The sequence below is a fragment of the Leptopilina heterotoma genome, unplaced genomic scaffold (genome assembly GCF_015476425.1).
Source record: "Leptopilina heterotoma isolate Lh14 unplaced genomic scaffold, ASM1547642v1 Lhet_123, whole genome shotgun sequence".
NCBI classification, from domain to species: domain Eukaryota; kingdom Metazoa; phylum Arthropoda; class Insecta; order Hymenoptera; family Figitidae; genus Leptopilina; species Leptopilina heterotoma.
The window spans coordinates 890146-909448 of NW_025110842.1; the positions used below are offsets into that span (position 1 = coordinate 890146).

At 28.2% G+C, this 19303-nt stretch overlaps 1 protein-coding gene across 11 annotated transcripts in view; it reads right to left on the minus strand.

Annotated features, from left to right (window-relative positions):
• LOC122512657 (protein alan shepard) overlaps positions 1–16480 on the minus strand; it is a 45054-nt gene extending 28574 nt beyond the window's left edge. For 2 of the 11 annotated variants that reach the window (XM_043628617.1, XM_043628618.1), the window contains exon 1: positions 14709–15115. In XM_043628617.1, the coding sequence (XP_043484552.1) occupies positions 14709–14765 (57 nt within the window). In that variant the 5' untranslated portion in view covers positions 14766–15115. Of the gene's footprint in view, positions 1–14708; positions 15120–15248; positions 15386–16024 lie in introns of those variants that run through there. The other 9 variants (XM_043628613.1, XM_043628612.1, XM_043628611.1 and 6 more) reach the window with 9 other exon arrangements.
• Positions 16481–19303: the final 2823 nt, after the last annotated feature.

A 19303-nucleotide genomic window follows, 5' to 3' on the forward strand; every position in this document is an offset into this window, starting at 1 on the left:
TAAAAATCCGTGTTATGATTGAATATAAAAAAAATAAGAAAAAAAATAAAAATACCAACAGAATAAAAATAAATAACAAAAGCAAAAAAATAATAACGGAAAAAGAGCAAAAAGTAACGAAAAAAAATATAAACGAACGAAAAAAATTAAAAATAGCAATAATAAAATTAATTAAACAATAATAATGATTTCATTAAGTAAAAAGCAAAGGTGGGTAGTGAAAAATTAAAAAAGAAAGTTACACAAAAATTTAATAATATAATTTTCGAAAAAAAAATTTCATTATACAAAAATAACAAGGGTTGATGATGAAGAATAAAGAAAATAAATATTCATAAAGAATTTTGTTGAATTAGTCGAGATTTGAATCGACACGTGGTCGAGAGAGTTGTGTATCAGATTGTATACACAAAGAGCACGACATAGTTACTGACTGAACTTGACTTTACCTAGCGTAACCTTTAGTTGGTGCATTCACATAAGCACGAACGCGCGGAATATCGTTTTGTCGTGCGTGGGCGTGTTTTGTCGAACAGTTTATTCACATACAGAACATTAAACTATACACAGGAATGCAAAGAAGAAATTAAAAAAAAAAAAAAACTATTAATATTTCTTCAAAGAAAAATGCGCCCTAACCTCAAAATTTCCATTAAAAATTTTTTTTCTCTAAAAATTTTCTCTTCTCAAAATGACTTGGTAATTTTTTTTCTTCTTTTATGTATAATTTTCAACAGTTACTTACTGTCGAAGAGTACATTTTTTCTCCCCCTTCTCTTGAATTTTTGAAAAAAATAGTCAAATTATCTTCATTTCGCAATTTTTTTCTAGAGAAATTTTCAAAATCTTGATTTTCGACTAAATTCTTTATTTTTTTTTCATTTTCAAACAGAATTTTTGGCAAAAATTCTGTTTTTGAACGATTTTGAAAATTTTTGAAAATTTAAAAATCGGTTTTTTTTTGTTTTTTCTACGGAATATTTCAAAATTGTGAAATTCGTCGATTTTTCGAATTCTTTTCAGAAAATGTTCGCAATTGTAAATTTTCACTGAATTCTTTAAAAATAAATTTTTAAACGATTTTGAAAATTTTTCAAAATTTAAAAATCGTTGTTTTTTCGTCTTTTTCTACAAAAAAATTCAAAATCTTGATATTTGAATAAATTAAATGAAATCTTTTCATTTCGAATCAGAATTTTTCGCAAAAATTCAGTTTTTGAACAATTTTTAAAATTTCTAAATAATAAAAATTCGTCGATTTTATCTCTTTTTTTTACAAAAAATTTTAAAATCTTGATTTTCGACTAAATTTATGAAAATTTTTCATTTCTCAACTAAATTATACGCAAAAAATAAGATTTTAAAAGATTTTGAAAATTTTTCAAAATTTAAAAATCGTTTTTTTTCTACAGGAAATTTTAAAATCGTGAAATTCGTCGATTTTTTCGAATTGTTATTCTGAAAATTTTCTGAATCGTAAATTTTGAGTAAATTTGTTATTTTTTCATTTTCAAACAGAATTTTTAGCCAAAATTCAGTTTTTGAACGGTTTTTAAAATTTCTCAAAAATAAAAAATTCACCAATTTTATCTTTTTTTTTACAAAAAGTTTCAAAATCTTGATTTTCGACTAAATTTATTAAATTTTATCATTTTCCAACTAAATTATACGCGAAAAATAAGTTTTTAAACGATTTTGAAAATTTTTCTCAATTTAAAAATCGTGAAGTTCGTCTAGTTTTTCGAATTTTCTTTCAGAAAATTTTCCGAATCGTATATTTTGACTAAATTTGTTATTTTTTTCTATTTTTAAACAGAATTTTTCGCAAAAATTCAGATTTTGAACGATATTTTTAAAATTTCTGAAAAATAAAAAATTCGTCGATTTTATCTTTTTTTTCTACAAAAAGTTTCAAAATCTTAATTTTCGACTAAATTTGTGAATTTTTTTCATTTTCCAACTAAAGACATTTCATTTTCTCCCTTCCTTTCTATTTAAATTTAGAAAACACTCAAAATATCTCCACCTCGCGATTTTTTTATGCGATAAAATCAACAAAAATGAAAATTTTTTATAATTCTTTGGAGTATTTGCTTCCTTACGTTGGCACAAAATAGAAATGTGCGAAAAAAGAAATTATTTCCTAAGTTTAAATTGAATTTTATTAATATTTAAAGTATAACATTCGCCCTAACCTTAAAATTTCTACCTAAAATTACGTTTTTTTTTATAAGAACGAACGCAATATTGAAAATTTGACCCTTTTAGATAAAAAATTTTCGTGTTTAGTGAAACAAATCGTTCCCCTCCCCTCATAGAATTTTAAAAAATACTTAAAATAAAAAAAATAAAATATCTCCACCTCGAAATTTTTTTATGCCATAAAATCGGCAAAAATAAAAAATTTACACAATTCTTTTGAAAATTCACTTCCTTGAGATGGCAAAATATAAATTTTAACAAAAAAACCGTTTTATTTAAAAAAAAATTTTTTTTTCCTAATTTAAGCAAAATTTTGAATTTTTTCTCAATTTTTCATTAAATGTAGGTATATGTATTCGAGGTGAAACGACCTTGAAGTTAAATAGTCGACACTCGACACCGTTTAGAGGTGAAACACATCGTGAATGGTATATAGTATAGAGCCATGTTTACTGCGAGCGCACGAGAGACAGCCAGAGAGTTTGTTTGTGACAAAGAGAGAGAGAGAGGCAGGTAGATAGCAGACAGCGTAAATAGCAAAGTGTACATACCATAAAGAGCAAGGCGCTTGCCTTTAAATAACGGTAATTTTACACAGGACTCGTTTAACATTTTGTCACTTTTTTTTTTGCAAATTTTCATGTATGTGAAGTTGGCCCCTCACTTTTACAAAAAATTAATTTTTCTTAAAAGTGGGGGGTCACTTCACATACAAAATTATTTTTTAAAAAGTGGGGGGGGGCCAACTTCACATACATAAAAAAATTAAAATTTAAAAAAAAGTTTTTTTTTTAATTTATTTTTTTTAAAGTGGGGGCCAACTTTACATACATGAAAATTTAAAAAATTAGAATTTAAAAAAAATTATTTTTTTTAAAAGTGAGGGGCCAACTTCACGTACATCAAATTTTCTTTATCAGAAAGTACCAACGTAAGAAATTTTAGGTTTAAGAGAAATTTTTTTTTTATTTTTAGAAATTATACTAAAATTTACAATATTACTGTTTGCGGGGTATATAAGGGAAAAAATAAAGAAAATTGTCATTTTTAGTAAATTTTATACTTTTTGGAATGATAAAAATATAGAACTAGGTTTATTAATGATGAATTACGCTCCTGAATGTTAAAAGTGTTAGGAGGGGGGATGGATGGTGGGAGGGAGGAGGAAAGGGGGAGGATAAAAATGGAGGGGAAAAGTGTGAGTGCGGTTCAACACGAAGTTATCTTTATACACGATGAATATGTGACGAATGCGAATATAATAATTGGTCATTTTGATTAAGAGTGGCGATCGTTTTGAATATAAAGAAGAAGGAGTGATAAATCTCAAAGGGTGACACTCTCTTTTCTCTATCTCTCTCTTTTTCTTTTTTTATTTTTTTTCTCTCCTTTTTCTTTTTCTACTTTTTTCTCTCTTCTTTTTTCTCTCTTTTTACTTCTTCAAAATTATTTTCATCATTTCAATTAAATTATTATTTTCAAGAAATTGTAATTAAACTTATTTTCATCATTTCAATAAATTAAATTATTATTTTCAAGAAATTTTAACTAAAATTATTTTCATAATTTCAATTAAATTATTTTTTTCAAGAAATTTTAACTAAAATTCTTCATTCAATCGATTATTTTTAATAATTCTTGAAAAAGTTCTTTGACAATAAATTTTCAAAACCAGTTGTTTACAATATTTAATTTTACGAAATTTCAATTATTCGTAAATTCTTCAAATTAAAATTAAAATTCTTTAATAACAACTTCAAATAATTTCAACAAAAAAAATCTCCAATTAAAATTTTTCAAAAAAATTAATTATTTTCAAAATTCAATTATTTCTTAAAATTCACGCTATATTGCTTTTAATATTCAATTATTATGTAAAATTTTAACTAAAATTAATTTTTAAATCAACTTTTATTAAAAAATCCTACTAAAATTCAATTATTTAAATAAAAATAAAATGCAAATAAATAATTTATTGAAAAATTGAATGTTTTTTTTCAATTCTCATAAAGAATTTTATCAACAAATTTTTAAATAAATAATTAAAATTCTTTTGACGAATTTTAATAAAATTTTTAAGACTAATTTCATTATTCGAGAAATTAATTACATTAAAATTGTATTAAAAATAATTGAATCTCTGTAAAAAAAAATTTGATTGAATAATTGAGAACATTTTTTGAAAATAATTGAAATTTTGCCAAAAATTCCATTAAAATTTTTGAAAATATGTAATTGAATTTATTTCAGAGAAGAATTTTATTATTTATAAAGATAATTTAAATTTTGACAAGAATTTTTTTAACCTTTTCACCATAATTGAATTCTTTTCGAAGAATTTTATTACTATTGAAAATAATTGAATTCTTGAGACGAATTTTTTAATAATATTTCTTTTTAATCATCTAATTAAATTCTTTTGTGAAATTTTATTGAAAATAATTGAATTTGAATTATTGTTAAGAAGAATTTCATTAAAATTTTTGAAAATAATTTAATCCTTTCATAAGAAATTTAATTAAAAATGTATTGACAATAATACTTAAATTTTATTATTAAATAAATTATAGGAAGGCTTTTTTAAAATAATTGAATTTCTTTGATGAATTTTAATAAAATTTTTAAAAATAATGACATTTTTCGAGAAATTCCTTTAAAATTTGTATTAAAAATAATTGAAATTTTGACGAGAATTTAAAAAAAAAATTTGAACATAATTGAATTTTTACGAAGAATTTTATTACTTTTGAAAATAATTGTTTTTTTTTACAATTTTACGGAAAGTTATGAAAATAATTGAATTCTTGTAAAAAATTTAAAAAAAAATAATATTCAAAAGAATTTAGTAAATCTGATGAATTTTGTTATTTATGGAAATAATTGAATTCTTGAGAAGAAGTTTGTTACAGTTTCTAGAAATAATTGAATTCTTTCGACGAATTTTAATAAATTTTTTAAAAATAATTATTATATTTCTCGAGGAATTCGATAAAAATTGTATTAATAATAATTGTAATTTTCCAATGAGTTTTATTATTTATAAAAATAATTGAATTCCTAAAAATAATTTTATTATTTACGAAAATATGATTGAATCCCCGTAAAAATTTTATTATTTAAGAAAAATAAAATAATTGAATGATTGGGAAGAAGTTTATAAAAAAAAATTTGTAAATAATGAAATTTCTGTGAAATTTTGATTATTTTTTTAAAATAATTAAAATTTTGTGTAGAATTTTATTACATTTTTTTTTAATAATTGAATATTGTTTTAGAAAATTTTAATGAAAATCGTAGATATTGAAAAAAATTGTCATCCTTTTTTAATCTAATATTACGGACTTTACGGACCTTTTTTAAAAAAACGGACTTTTACAGACTTGAAGCAAAGTTACGGACTTTTACGAGATTTACGGACCTAGTTCGAGCCCTGAAAATTAATTTAACGTTTAGTCCTCTTTAGAAAGAAAATTATTACAGAGAGTAATTGGAAGTATTATAGAGAGAGAATAAGGGGAGAGAGAGAGGGGGGGGGGGTGAGAGCGAGAGAGGGTCAAAGAGAGAGAGTGTGACGCGAGACGAACACAAGGAACGCGGAATTGAGGAATGCGAGCGATTGGTTGATGTTTGCAAGTGAGGCAAAAGCAAAGTTCGTCGAGCTGATTCATTCAGGCACTTGGTATGCCTCAAGGTCGACGAATGCCGTTGCCTCTTCTTTTATCTATCTCAAGCTCTCGTCCTCGTCATTCATTATACCTTTTCCTTCCGTTCGACAACAGTCTAATTTTTGCAAAAAAAAAAAAAAATAAAAAAAAATTCAAAAACATCAAAATCTTCTATTTTTTCCTTATTGCTTCTTCTTATAAACTATAGCACCCCAAAAAAAATCAATAAAACCCTGTACGTCCAAAAATTAACAAAGTGCAGGTCATGTATTTTCGATTATTGCGCCAGAGCAGCACTGTCTCATCAGTCCAACATTTCTGCCTGTTGAAAAAGTGAATAAAAATAATCCCTATCTGGAATTAGTTTTCTCTTCTCGAGAGGTGGGAGAATATTTTTTGTATCGAAAAAAAAGAAGAGAAATATTTGTAAAATAATGATTAGGGTTTTGTTGTTTTTCATTATATTGAATGAGGTATGTAATAGTAAAAAATTTATTAATTCTCCTTCTCGCCCTCGCCCACGCGACTGGAATGAGATGAATAGGTATGGAGGCGGCATGCCGCAACCGCAAATAATCGATATTCTTGAAACGCTTTACAACCCGGTACGTGTGCACGCCAGTCGTCCGAACCTAACCCAACTTTACTAGGCATGGGTCCCTGTGTGTGCCTTCCCTGACTCAATGCGCAGCCACCTTGCGAATTTCTCCCTCTTTCTCTCTTACCCTCTCTCTCTCTCTTTCTATCTCTATCTCCCTCTCACTCCCTTCCCCTCTCTTCCTATGACGATAACGAAAAGAATTTCCCAAATCGAATCAACCCGAAGAAATACCTATAAAGCTAATTTTGCTACAAAAAGAAGTAGAACTTCCTCGATAGATTATAGAGCAAAACTTGAGAAAAATATCAGTTAGGGGGACATAATTTAATTACGAAACCCCCTCACCTCCTTAAACCTTTAGAGGCCCAGGCTGGCCACTATTTATTTTGACGAAACTTTTTATCGAATTAACGTATTATTTATAAATTTTTATAAATTTTTTTTTAAATAAAAAACTATTAAAATCTGTAAATATTTACAGGCTCTTGAAAGGTTAAGGGGCCGTCCATAAACTACGTTACCAATTTTTCAGACTTTCTAGACCCCCTCCCTTCCCCTTCGTTACCATTGCGGTACATGTAATTTTTTTAAATTTTTGACCCCCTCTACCCCCTATATTGGTAACGTAGTTTATGGATGGCCCCTAAGCGTTATGTAATTTAAGTATGACTCCGTTACGAACAAAAAATAAAAATATTGTATTCCATATTTTTTCTACAACATGGTTGGTCAGTTTAGGGGTCGTCCATATACCACGTGGACAGTTTTTCAAAGATTTTTGACCCCCCCCCCCTCCACCCTTGTGGACACAAAAATACATGGGATCGTGGACATTTTCAAACTTTTTTTTAACCCCACCCCCCCTCCCCCCAAAAGTGTCCACGTGGTATATGGACGACCCCTTATTAATTTCCATGACATTTCCCTGACAATTTACTGACATTAAAATTACTTTTCCTGACAAAATTCCTTTTTTTTACAGGAAAATATAAATGTTTACCGAAAATGAATAAAATTTATGAATTCTAATAATTTCTAAAAATTACAATTAAAATTCTTCAAAAGTTGATTTTCAAAAATTCGCCATTTTGAATTTTAAAAAACTGACATCAAATTCGTAATCAGCGTCCTCAAAAACACCTTAGTAACAAATTTTAAACGAATTAATGGATTTTCAATTTTTCCATCCGCCATATTGGATCCGCCATTTTGAATTTTGAAAAACTGACATCAAAATTTGATATCGGCCACCTAAAAAATCCCGGAGTCACAAATTTTTAAGTAAATCTGATTAATTTTTTACTTATTCCGTCCGCCATATTGAATCCGCTATTTAAAATTTTTAAAAATTGACATTAAATTTGTACGGGGTCTTCCATAAACCGCGTGGTCCCATTTTTTGAAATTTCAACCCCCCCCCTCCCCCCATGTGACATGCTGTTACATGTATTAGCAGCATTTTTTCCTCTTATCGTGGTCTATAGCTTGACCCCCCTCACCCACTTGAAGAGCCACGTGGTTTATGTGAAGACCCCTTATCAGCAACCTCAAAATCCCCCTCAGTGATAAATTTGAAGTAAATTCAATAAATTTTTTTAATTTTACCATAAATCCGCTATTTTTAATTTTTAAGATCCGTCATTTAATTTTTTTAATTGGCAACAAGGAAACCCTAGAGTGAGAAAGTTTTAAGCAAAATGTAAATGTAGGAGGTAAAGAGAATTGTACAAATGTGATTAATGCTAGAGCAGGGAAAATTCAATTTCAACAATATAAATTGTTCGAATCTATTACATGGATCGTCTTCAAATAAAGATGATGGGAATGACCAAGGTGAATAATTAAATATTGCACCGTTAAATCTATTTAACTAACCATCTCGGACTATTTACCCTATCCGTTCCGATTGTTTCTTGAATTTAGCAAACCAATCGCGATAATCCTATTCTGATTAGGACAAATAAGGAAACTGAGCGTATAGAAATCCAAACTTCTTTTCTAAAAATAGAAAATTAAGTTTGGATCAAAGACTTCTTATTTAATTTTTTTTAATAAAAAAAACTCCTAAAATTTGTGCAAATTTACCGGCCCTCTACAGGTTAAAACTAGCAGCCCAGCAAAATTCGGAATCGAATCCTCACTAGGGATTCTGACTCCTAACAATTTTTCGTTTTGCTCCACATTCGGAAACTTTCGACCCTGCACAATCCTCCGAATTAGCAAACTTCCGGATGTGAACCCGATCTTAGGCTCCTAACAATTTTTCATCTTTGTCCGAATTAGGAACCGATTTGGACCCGGTTAAAATCACCCTTATTAGCCTTTGGGTGTCGTTTGTTTTATTTAATTTTTAGAGCCTAACGGCATAAAATTTTCCAGATTTGTCCGAATGAGAAACCGGATTCAGTAAAAATTTCCCTATTGACCGTCATCATCGTATTTCAACCAATCGCAACCGTCATCATCATATTTTCAACCAATGACAATCGTCATCTTTCTAGAAGAAAGTCTAGCCACTTTGAATTAAATTTGACCTGATCAGGAACAATCTATTAAAATAAAAATTTTTAAATTAAAATATAGTTACAGTAATTAATTAATAGAGGAGACCCTCATTTATCAAGTCCAAAAAAAATCGAATTTTTTGGAAATAATTTTAATCGATTTCTACAATTTTTCAAAACTTTAATCTTGTTTAAAAAAAATTTAATTTTTTAATTAAAAATTAACACAAGGGGTATTAGCATTTAGCAGCTTCAGATTCTTATTACGAGAGGGAGAACTATAAAAAAAATTGAGGTAGGGAAAATAAGTGTTTGCGGTCCTATGACACTGCGGAATATAAAATCGGCGAAACCCCCTCCCTGCCCTTTCCCACGGTGGTTCCAAGAAACTACGTTACGCCACTGCGTAAATGAAGCAAAGATAGTGTAGTGGTGGGGGTAAGACAAAATCGAATGACGATAGTGGTAGGGGGATCAGAATTGAAAATATAGGGTTTTATGGGAGGGTGTGTGTGTGCGTGGGAGAAAGGGGTGGGGGGAGAGGGTAAAAGCGGGAAACGAAGGGGAAGGAAGAATTGTTAGAGAGAGACACTGGGTGGGGCAGACGCCCCGCGGCAAACTGTCAAACTACGGTGGTTCCGCGATGCCCATGGCCATCGGCCGTGTCTCGCCGCCCCCATATCAACCAGCATGGCCTTCCGTTGGAATCTAAACTCAGTCTCGCAATTCCCACTCTCCCTCGATTATACACATATACATACATACTTTTATATATATAATATACATACTTCTATGTATATATATGTATCTCTATGTATGTATATGTATCTCTATGTATGTATATGTATCTCTATGTATATATGTATCTCTATGTATATATATGTATCGCTACGTATATATATATATATATATATATATATATATATATATATATATATATATATATATATATATATATATATATATATATATATATATATATATATATATATATATATATATATATATATATATATATATATATATAAAATCAGCCGGCATTTGTACAGTCTAGTATCCGCATGGCCGCGTGAAACCTTTCTCCTATATACACAATAACCACCAAACTTTTTGCCCCCCCCCCCACAAATGCCGAAAATTCTCGAAAAATAGTTTTTTACGGTTCAACACGCACATACACACTTTCTTCCTCCTCCCTCTTTTTCTCCTTCCCCCCAGTCACTACTTCCATATAATCGCTATATAAACACCATTTTGAAATAAATTTCTGCAAAATTAAGAAATTCAAGGAGGGGGAAGGAACAAAAAGCGATAATAAGAGACAACTTTTTGATAATTTTAAATATTTATACTGTGCCATACTTTAGGACTTAATTAGGACTATGTATAATTATCGTTCAAACTAACACAATTTACAGAACCTGTACTTTAAAAAAAGGAAAGAGGGGGTAAAACTGGGACTAAATTTCAAAACCTACCCCCTTAATATAAAATTCTGATTTTTTTTAATAAAGAGTAGATATTCAAAATTAGGTAAGGGAAGACATCCTTATTCGTTCAGTCAAATTAGTCGAAAAAGAAGGCATATCACGTTTTATGGGCCGAATTTTTTTTTTTTTTTTTTTTGCTTAAACCCTTCAATTTGGGGTCAAAATGAAGTGCCTATTTGGTACTTCTTTATTTTCAGTTTTTTACTAGTACTTCTAAAAGAATGATTTTTTTTAAAAATGACCAAAACGGGGCCTTAAAGCTGACGAAGAAAAATGTCTTCAGTAATTTATGGACGACCCCTAAGTAACGCATCAAACTTTGTACTTTTATCTATAGTCTTCCATGCGATGAAGGGAGAAAGAAAAAAATATTACCTGGGTTCTCGGAGTTAATCCTCATTTTCAAAGGCCTTGTATTGAATTGTGATAAGTGTCACGATAAGAAAATGATTAAGAACTGTTTAATTTTCATTGTTTCAAGGGTTCGTATATTGTTTGTGGTAATTCTTCGTAGGGATTAATATATTTAACAATAAGCATAGTAATTGGGACACCCAAATTTTCCAGTGTCTATGGCTTCGTATGGTCTCCAGTAGTACCCCCCCCCCATAAAGTTTATTTTTGATAGATATTTATAAATAAACAATTTAGAGTGAAAAAAACAAATAGACCGCATTCTTTGGGGATCTGAGCCTCAAAGCATATTTTAGGGACGTCCCCAAACTATTTTATAGATTTAGTATGTTACTATTTATAATAAAATAGTCACTTTAACTTAAATTCAGATTTAGGGCCAGTTACAACAACTCCGATAAAAAGTTAATCAATGATTAAATCCTTAACCTACCAATCATGGGTGGTTTAAAATGACTTTAATCATTGATTAACTTTTAATCGGAGTTGGTGAAACTGGCCCTAAATCTGAATTTAAGTTAAAGTAACTATTTATTATAAATAGTAAAAATGCTATATCTTGATATTTTGTTTCCAATAATTTATATAATATTTAAGAAAAATATCTTATATTCTTAAAATGCAGAATAGAAAAAAAAGTGGGGGTGGGGGTAAGAAGGGTAAATTAGATAGAGTAGCAAATAAAGATGAGGTGTAGGAGAAAAAAAGCAAGGAGGGGGGGATGAGAAAAAGGAGAAATACATAATAAAGAACCACTCTGAGGAATTTCAATTAAGAAAGCATTAAAATATTTGTCTCGAATGTCGATTTGCAAGCACAGTTGAATGGTTGAATGTAACCTAACCTAACCTAACCTAACCTGAAGCACATCTTGACTGGGCATGCCATTACTGTTATAACTTTGTCAAAACTCTTCTCTCTCTCTTTTATCAGTATCTCTCTCCCTTTCTCTCTCTTTCACTCTTATCTTTACCCTAAACATGAGTATTTATAACATTTTTATAATAATTAAAAAAATCTTTAAACGCATTCAAAATTAAGTTTGTAGGATAGAAATTTTATAATAATGTAAAAACTATATAAATATTATATATTAGGGGTCGTTTACAAACTACGTCATACTATTTTGGATAAATTTTTAATCTCTCCCTCCTTCCCACCCTTTTTTACGTCATATTTTTCATTGTGTTACATGTAGAAATTTTTATTTTTGAACCCCCTCCCCCCCTAAATTGGTATCGTAGTTAATTTATACTTAAGTTACGTAACGCTTCAGGGGTTAGGGGAGGGGGGGTCAAGATATTTATTTACATTCAGCATAAAAATGGCGCAAATTTATGTAAAAGTTTGTTACCTACTTAATTTGTTAAGTTATCTTGACATTTTCGTCTCTCTTTCTTCAGTTATATAAACAGAAAAAAATGGGCTTTTTAAAAATAGACAAAAAAACCCCTAAAAGTTGTATATTTTCTAATTTTCATTTAAAACTCACTGTATACCCGGAAAATTTATTGTAGAAAAAAAAATTGAAGAATAATATCAAAAATGTTATGAGTTTTATTCTATTTTACAATAACAATTAAAGAATAATAAGCAAGCAAACTTAACATCAAAAACTTTATAAATGTGGGTCACCTGGCGACTATAATTTTTTAAAGAAAAATCTTTTTATATTCTTTAATGAAAATAGGTCAATAATATAGAAACGAACTTAACTAGAAAATTCTATTTTTTTTTATCTTTTTAAATTAAAAAAAAAAAGAAAACAAAAATTTAACCTGAAAATTTAATTTTTTCTTACTTTATTTAAAAAAAAAATTATTTCAATGAATTGTCACGTTTATTGCTTAAGTAAATAAAATAAATTTAAAAAAAAAAACAAAAATATAAGCGAACTTAAACTTAAAATTTTATTTTGTTCTTTTTAAAGAAAACAAAAGAGAACTTAACCTCAAAATTTTATTTTTTCTTTACTATATTTTTTAAATAGAGAAAAATTAATAAGAAAACTTAACTTCAAAGTTTCGTTTTTCTTAATTTAATTTTATGAAAAAAAGAAGAAAAAGAACTTAACCTCATAATTTTAAATTTACAAAAATAAAACTTAACTTCGAACTTTCATTGTTCTTTAATTTTTATTATAAAAAAAGAATAAAAGAACTTAACCTCAAAATTTTTAATTTGAAAAAATAAAACTTAACCTCAAAGTTTAATTGTTCTTGACTTTATTAAAAATAAGAATAAAAGAACTTAACCTCAAAATTTTTAATTTTAAAAAATTAATATAAGTTTTAAAAATTAAATTTAATCTCGAAGTTTTATTTTTCTTTATTTTATTAAGAAATAATAGAAATTAACCTCAAAATTTTTAATTAAAAAAATAAAAATAAGTTTTTAAAATAAAACTTAACCTCAAAATTTTTAATAATTTTAATTTATTTTAATTTAAAAAAATAAAAATAAGCTGCAAAAATAAAACTTAACCTCAAAGTTTCATTGATCTTTAGCTTTTTAAAAAAAGAATAAAAAACTTAACCTTAACATTTTTAATTTAATGTTAAGTTCTTATTCATAATAATTATGATAATAATAACCAAAAAATGAAAATAATAATAATACGATTATGGTAATATGAATATGATTATTATAATAATTAGTATTGCTATATTTATTATTATGGTTCTTTTTGTTACTATTTTACTAAATTATTACAAACAACTATCATTTATTTTATGTAAATTATATTTATTTAAATATAATGATTGTTATTATCATTATTATTATTATCATTTATGTTTTATTTTATATTGAACCTGTTATTTAATGTTTCGCTGAATGTTTTATCGGCACGAAGGATTAGTTAAAGAAAGATAATTCTTGTTTTAATAAATTTTGCCAAACGTTTCTGCTATTATCAAAAATTAAATTTGATATCATTAACTATTATTATTTTTAACCATTGTCATTTTTATATGTCCATATAAATATTTTTTTTAAATCACCAAAATAAAATATAAAAAATTAGTAAAAAAAAAAGCATTAGATTTTAATTTTTCCCAAAAAAATAAAAAAACTTTTTTTTCTTTTGTGCTATAATTATTTATTTTTCTGCCCGTTTCATTGTTTTAATTCAATTTTTATATATTCACACATTTTGTACGAAGAATTTATAAATATTCAAGGCGACATTTTAATCAATCGATTTCGTTTCATTCTTTTGCCTGTTTCTTGGACACTGATCAATGTCGATTTTCCACTCTATATATATATACATATATATATATATTTCCCTTCGATTCGCAAAACACACACACACTCACACATGCGAAAAAAAACCTATCACGATTGGCTAATGGAATATCGTCGCAATATCGACAAGAGCCAATTAGAAGACACAATTTCCCTTGAAAAATATTCTTCTCGCTCTCTCACGGACATGAGGAGTCTTCCCCGCGCGCAAGGCCCCGCACACACCACCACCACCAGAAGAGAACTTTTTACTTCTTTGCATCGGGCAAAATCGTCTAATGGCCGCGTACACACAATCCACATGTTTCGTATGTTTTCTCCAATTCTTATATTTAACTCCATTCTTTTTTCTCTTTGTTGAAAATGTTCCAATTTTACGGGTGGAGGGAAAAAATCTTTTTCGGAAAGAAAAACTATTTTTTCGCAAAAGAATTTTTTTTTATCAAAATATTATTTTTTGAAAAAGAAATTTTTTTATAAAAAAAAAAACTGAGAGAGGCTACACGAGGGGTGGGAACAGTGGAGGGGGGGGGGGAATTTTGTCCACGTTTTCGTAAATTAGAAGAGAGAAAAAAAAACTCACCATCATTTTGTAGTTGATCTTCCTTGTCGCGGCAACATTCTCCATTCTCACCGCCATGTTTCCCCTCTTTTCCAGACGGTATTATTATTATTTTTTTTTTTTTTTGTTTGTCAAAAATATAAAATTTTTAAAACTGTAATGACGGGGTAAAAAAAACACTTTTTTTTTTAATAAGCCGGCACTGTGCGCGCCTCTTCCACTTTTTTCCTTCTTTTTTTCACACTCCACTCACAATAATATTAAAACACCACTACTTTTTTTTTCTCGTTCACCAATAATAGAGTAAAATAATTATTTCTCCCAGAAAAAAAAGAAAGAAAAAGGGTGGAATTTAGGGGGGTGCAGGGGTGGTTGTGGGGGTAAGGAAGAAAAAACCAGACCCCTTTTTCTTTTTTCGAAATCCGGCACAAATTTTTTTTTTTCTATTGTTGAGAGAGAAAAAAAGAAAAAAGTGTTTAGAGGTAGATTTTTTTTTTTGTTTCGTAAATATAAATTCTGTTTTTTCGTTTACAAAACAATATATCAGGGGAAAAAAAGCACCTTTTTTTTTTTTAATGAAAACTGTAAAAATTGCAACAACTTGCACACACACTCGAACGACGACGACGACGAGGAGAGCGAGAGCGATAAACGGGGTGTGGAGGAACGGCCTCTCTCGATTCAACGGCGGGTGGAGAGGGCGGCGGCGGAGGAGGAGGAGAGAGAGGGGAGAGGGGAAAAGAGGGATTTCTCGTTGTTGGGTAGAAGAGGGGAAAGAAGGGCGAGTAGAGGAGAGAGAGGAGATCTGGTGGTGATGAAGAACGAACAGGGCGCAGATAAGCTACGAAAAAAAAGATTATTCCTTTTTCAAAACTTTTAAATATTTCTAATTTTTAGGTTAAGAGTCACGTTTAGTTTTCTTTTTCTCCTTTTTTTTACCGAAAAAATTTCTTTTCTCGAAATAGTTACAAAAATACTTGGTTTTTAAAGGGCAGAAAAGGGGGAGTGTTTAGGAATCAAGTTTATTTGATGGGAACGACGAAAGAGAGGAACGCTTTTGATAAGAAATACACTTCGGGATGTGCGTGTGTATGAGTATATACGATGGCGGTGAGGAAAAAATGGAGCGAGAGAGGAAAATGTAGAGAGAGAGAGATAGACGAGGAGCGTGATTGGGGAATTGAGGCGGGGGGGCTAAAGGGGTAAAGAGAGATGGTCGTGTCGAGACGGATGTCGAGTGTCAAGAGGGTGTGTCGCACTCACGGGATGCACTATTTTGCACACACACACACTATTTTTTAGAAATCACAATTTTCCAGGAAAAAAAAAACATCTACTTTTTCTCCGTTATTTCAAATATACACTACTCAATTCACTATGAAAAAAATTCTTCGTATTCCTTTTAATTTTGGAATTTTTCCTTGGTAGATAGTAGAGAATGAAAAAAAGGAATATTTGCGCCTTTTACTTCTTCCTCTTCTCTTTTTCCGTAATATTATAACACACAAACTATACAACGACTTTCACACACGGGCACGGCGCGGAATTTTTATTTCTCATACGTAGAGCATTCCACTTTGCTTACTTGCGTTTGTTTTTCTTTTTTTTTTTTTTTTTTTTGTTACAAAAATAGAGATTGGATATTTTCTAAATAAATAATTTACAATTATATTTGTCGTTTGGGAAACATTTATAAGGTGTATGTGTTATCTTGTAGGTAGAGTCTAAGCTACTGCCCGGCGAGGTTCGCCCATTTTGTCGGAAACTGACGAGAGCAGTCGCTAGGAGGCACCAGCGGCGGGTGGAGAGAGAAAAGGGGCGACTCACGCGGACGACGCTAGACGGATTCTAAAGCGACGGTTTCTCAAGTTGTTGGAGAGAGAGGAAGTGAGGCTTGAACGATGGGGTGCAAGGGAGAGAGAGAGGAGAGTGAAACATGGTTGTGACGTTGTTGGAAAAAAAGGGGCGGATATTGTGGCAACAGTGCCTTGGTGGTTTCTTTCGAATTACGTTGGCAGGACTGATTTTTCATTCCAGGAGTGGAGCTACTCGTCTTGGTCGCCTTTGAGGTAACGTATTTTTTATTTCTACAGTTTTCTTATATTTTTATAATTTTAATACAATAATTATAGTTATTATTATTAATTTCCAATCATTAAAGTTATTTCCAATTATTATTTCGAATTATTCTTTTTAACTTAATTATTACTATTGTCTGAAATTATTAAATTACTATTTGATTACTCTTATTATTTAATTATTTACTTAATTAATCATTTAATTATTATTTCTTTACTTAATTCATTATAATTTGTTCGTTATTCATATATTTAATTATTATTTAACTGTTTAATTATTTTTTATTTTACATTTTGAACTCTTTAAAGAAACATAACCTAAAATTTCCGTCTCTTGACAAAAACACAAAAAAATTTCACTTATCGTTACTTTTTAATTTTGTTAAATATAAATAAAAAAAATATTGATAATTTTGACAGTAAAAAATATAATTTATGAACTAAATAATTTTTTTTTTATAAAATTAAATCTTTTCTGTAAAATAATTATTTTAAATTAATAATTTTTTTCTTTACCAAAAACGTCTTACAGGTAGTAATTTTATTTTAATAACTACAATAAATAATAAAAAAAATTACCTTTAAAAAAATTATTTGTTCATAAATTTTTTAAGTATTTTTCAATTTTTTAAAGTTATTTTTTACTTTGTTTTTTGTTAGTTTTCATTAATTTTTATTTTTTTAATATTCAATTAATATTTCAGTTAAAAAATAATAAAATGTAAAGAAATAGAATTTTTTATATATAAAAACAAATATAATTATAAATATATTCTAAATTTTATTTTTTATATTTCATTTCTTAATTTAAAAAAAAAAATTTTATTTAATTTTTTTTAATTCTTACTTGCCATGACTTTCCCATTGAATTGTAATTCCATTTTGTATTAAAATATAAACAAGATTATAAACATGAAAAAAAATTAATTATTACTTTTAGAAACAAAACATTTAATGTATTTCTTCTCAAATAAATGAAAAATTTGGAAAACAGAATTGTAATTCAATGGAAAAACGTGATAAGCAAAAGGGTGTTTTTTAGGGAACCAAATCGTAAAAACTACCAAAAAATAATTACATATCTTATTTGAGTCATCGTACTTTCAAAAAAAACTTATTTTCAAACAAAAAACGATGAGAATTTAGAAAATAATTACTTATATAAACAAAGCAAAAATTTTTTTTAATTAAAAATTTTTAAAGTTACTTTTTATTGATATTGTTAATATTATAATAATATGAATTAATATGGTAAAAAAATACTAATACATAATGGCCACATGTCAGTAAAGTCAGGGAAGTTACTTTCAAGAACTTCTTTTAAGAAAATCAATTATTTTCGAAAAATTACATTAAAATATTTTTTAAAAATTAATTTTATTTTCTTTATAATTTTTTGAAAAATTGATTGTAAGAATTTCTTTATAATTTTTGAAAATATACCTTAATAATTTTTTTCAAAAGTTGATTACAATGTTAATAAAGTAGATTATGAAACGACCCTTAGAAAGTTATTTTTCATTTTTCTTTCTCGAAAAAGATAAAAATTATCATTTTTTTTTCTAGCTAATTATTCCCTATATTGAGTGTGAGATAAGATACACTATTCCCTTTTCTTTTTGTGTCGCACGAGACAGTATAATGCTCACTTTGGTGACGTAATTTTATAGCAAAAAGAGGAAACAAAAAGAAACCTTAAATACAGGGTGCAACAAAGAGAGAATGAGAGAGAAGAGGGGGGAGGAAGAAACACTTAGTTAAAAAAGTAATTTGCGGAAACTTGTATATTAAGTAAAAGTGCAATTTGCTTTTGTTTTGACCGATGTCTTTTCTCGCGTGTCCCTTCTATTAAGCTATGGACGAGGTCAAGGCCGTTAGCCTCCTTAACCTCCTCCTCCCCTTTTTACCCGATAAACCGCCAACGCCACCTTTTCCCTTTCTTTCTACCTTTCCACCTCTTTTTAAATATTAATAATAATAATAATAATATTAATAATTGATAAAAGAAACAAAAAAAATTTTTCGCAACAAAGTGTCTAATTCTGCCTTTGGTGTGTTTCAGTCTTTCAGATATTGTGATTCCTATCGATGATGTGTCTATGGCGTTAAATTCAAAGTGGATATTCATATAAACGTTTTTCGTTAGATAACTAAATCGTAAAAATTCCAACCTGCGAACTAAACCACACTTTAGTCTTGAAGAATTTTTTTTAAATAATTTCTTTGACTAATTTGTAGGTTATGCTGTTTTTACAACTCAAGAAATTAGAAAATATAATTTCCAAGTAGAGTATAGAAAATATTTAAATATACATTTTACAAAATTAAATCTTAATAGTAATAATATAATAATCGAAAAGATTGTTCTTTATCAAAAACACGTAGTAATTATTACAATTATTTCATTTCTTAAGAAAATATTTTTTTTCCTTTTGATCTTTAATAAAATTTTTAAAAAAAGTTTTTCAAGTAAAAACCATTGGATGGGTCAATGGGAAGTCAAGGCCGTACGGTCATTTCCCTCACAATCCTGCGTAT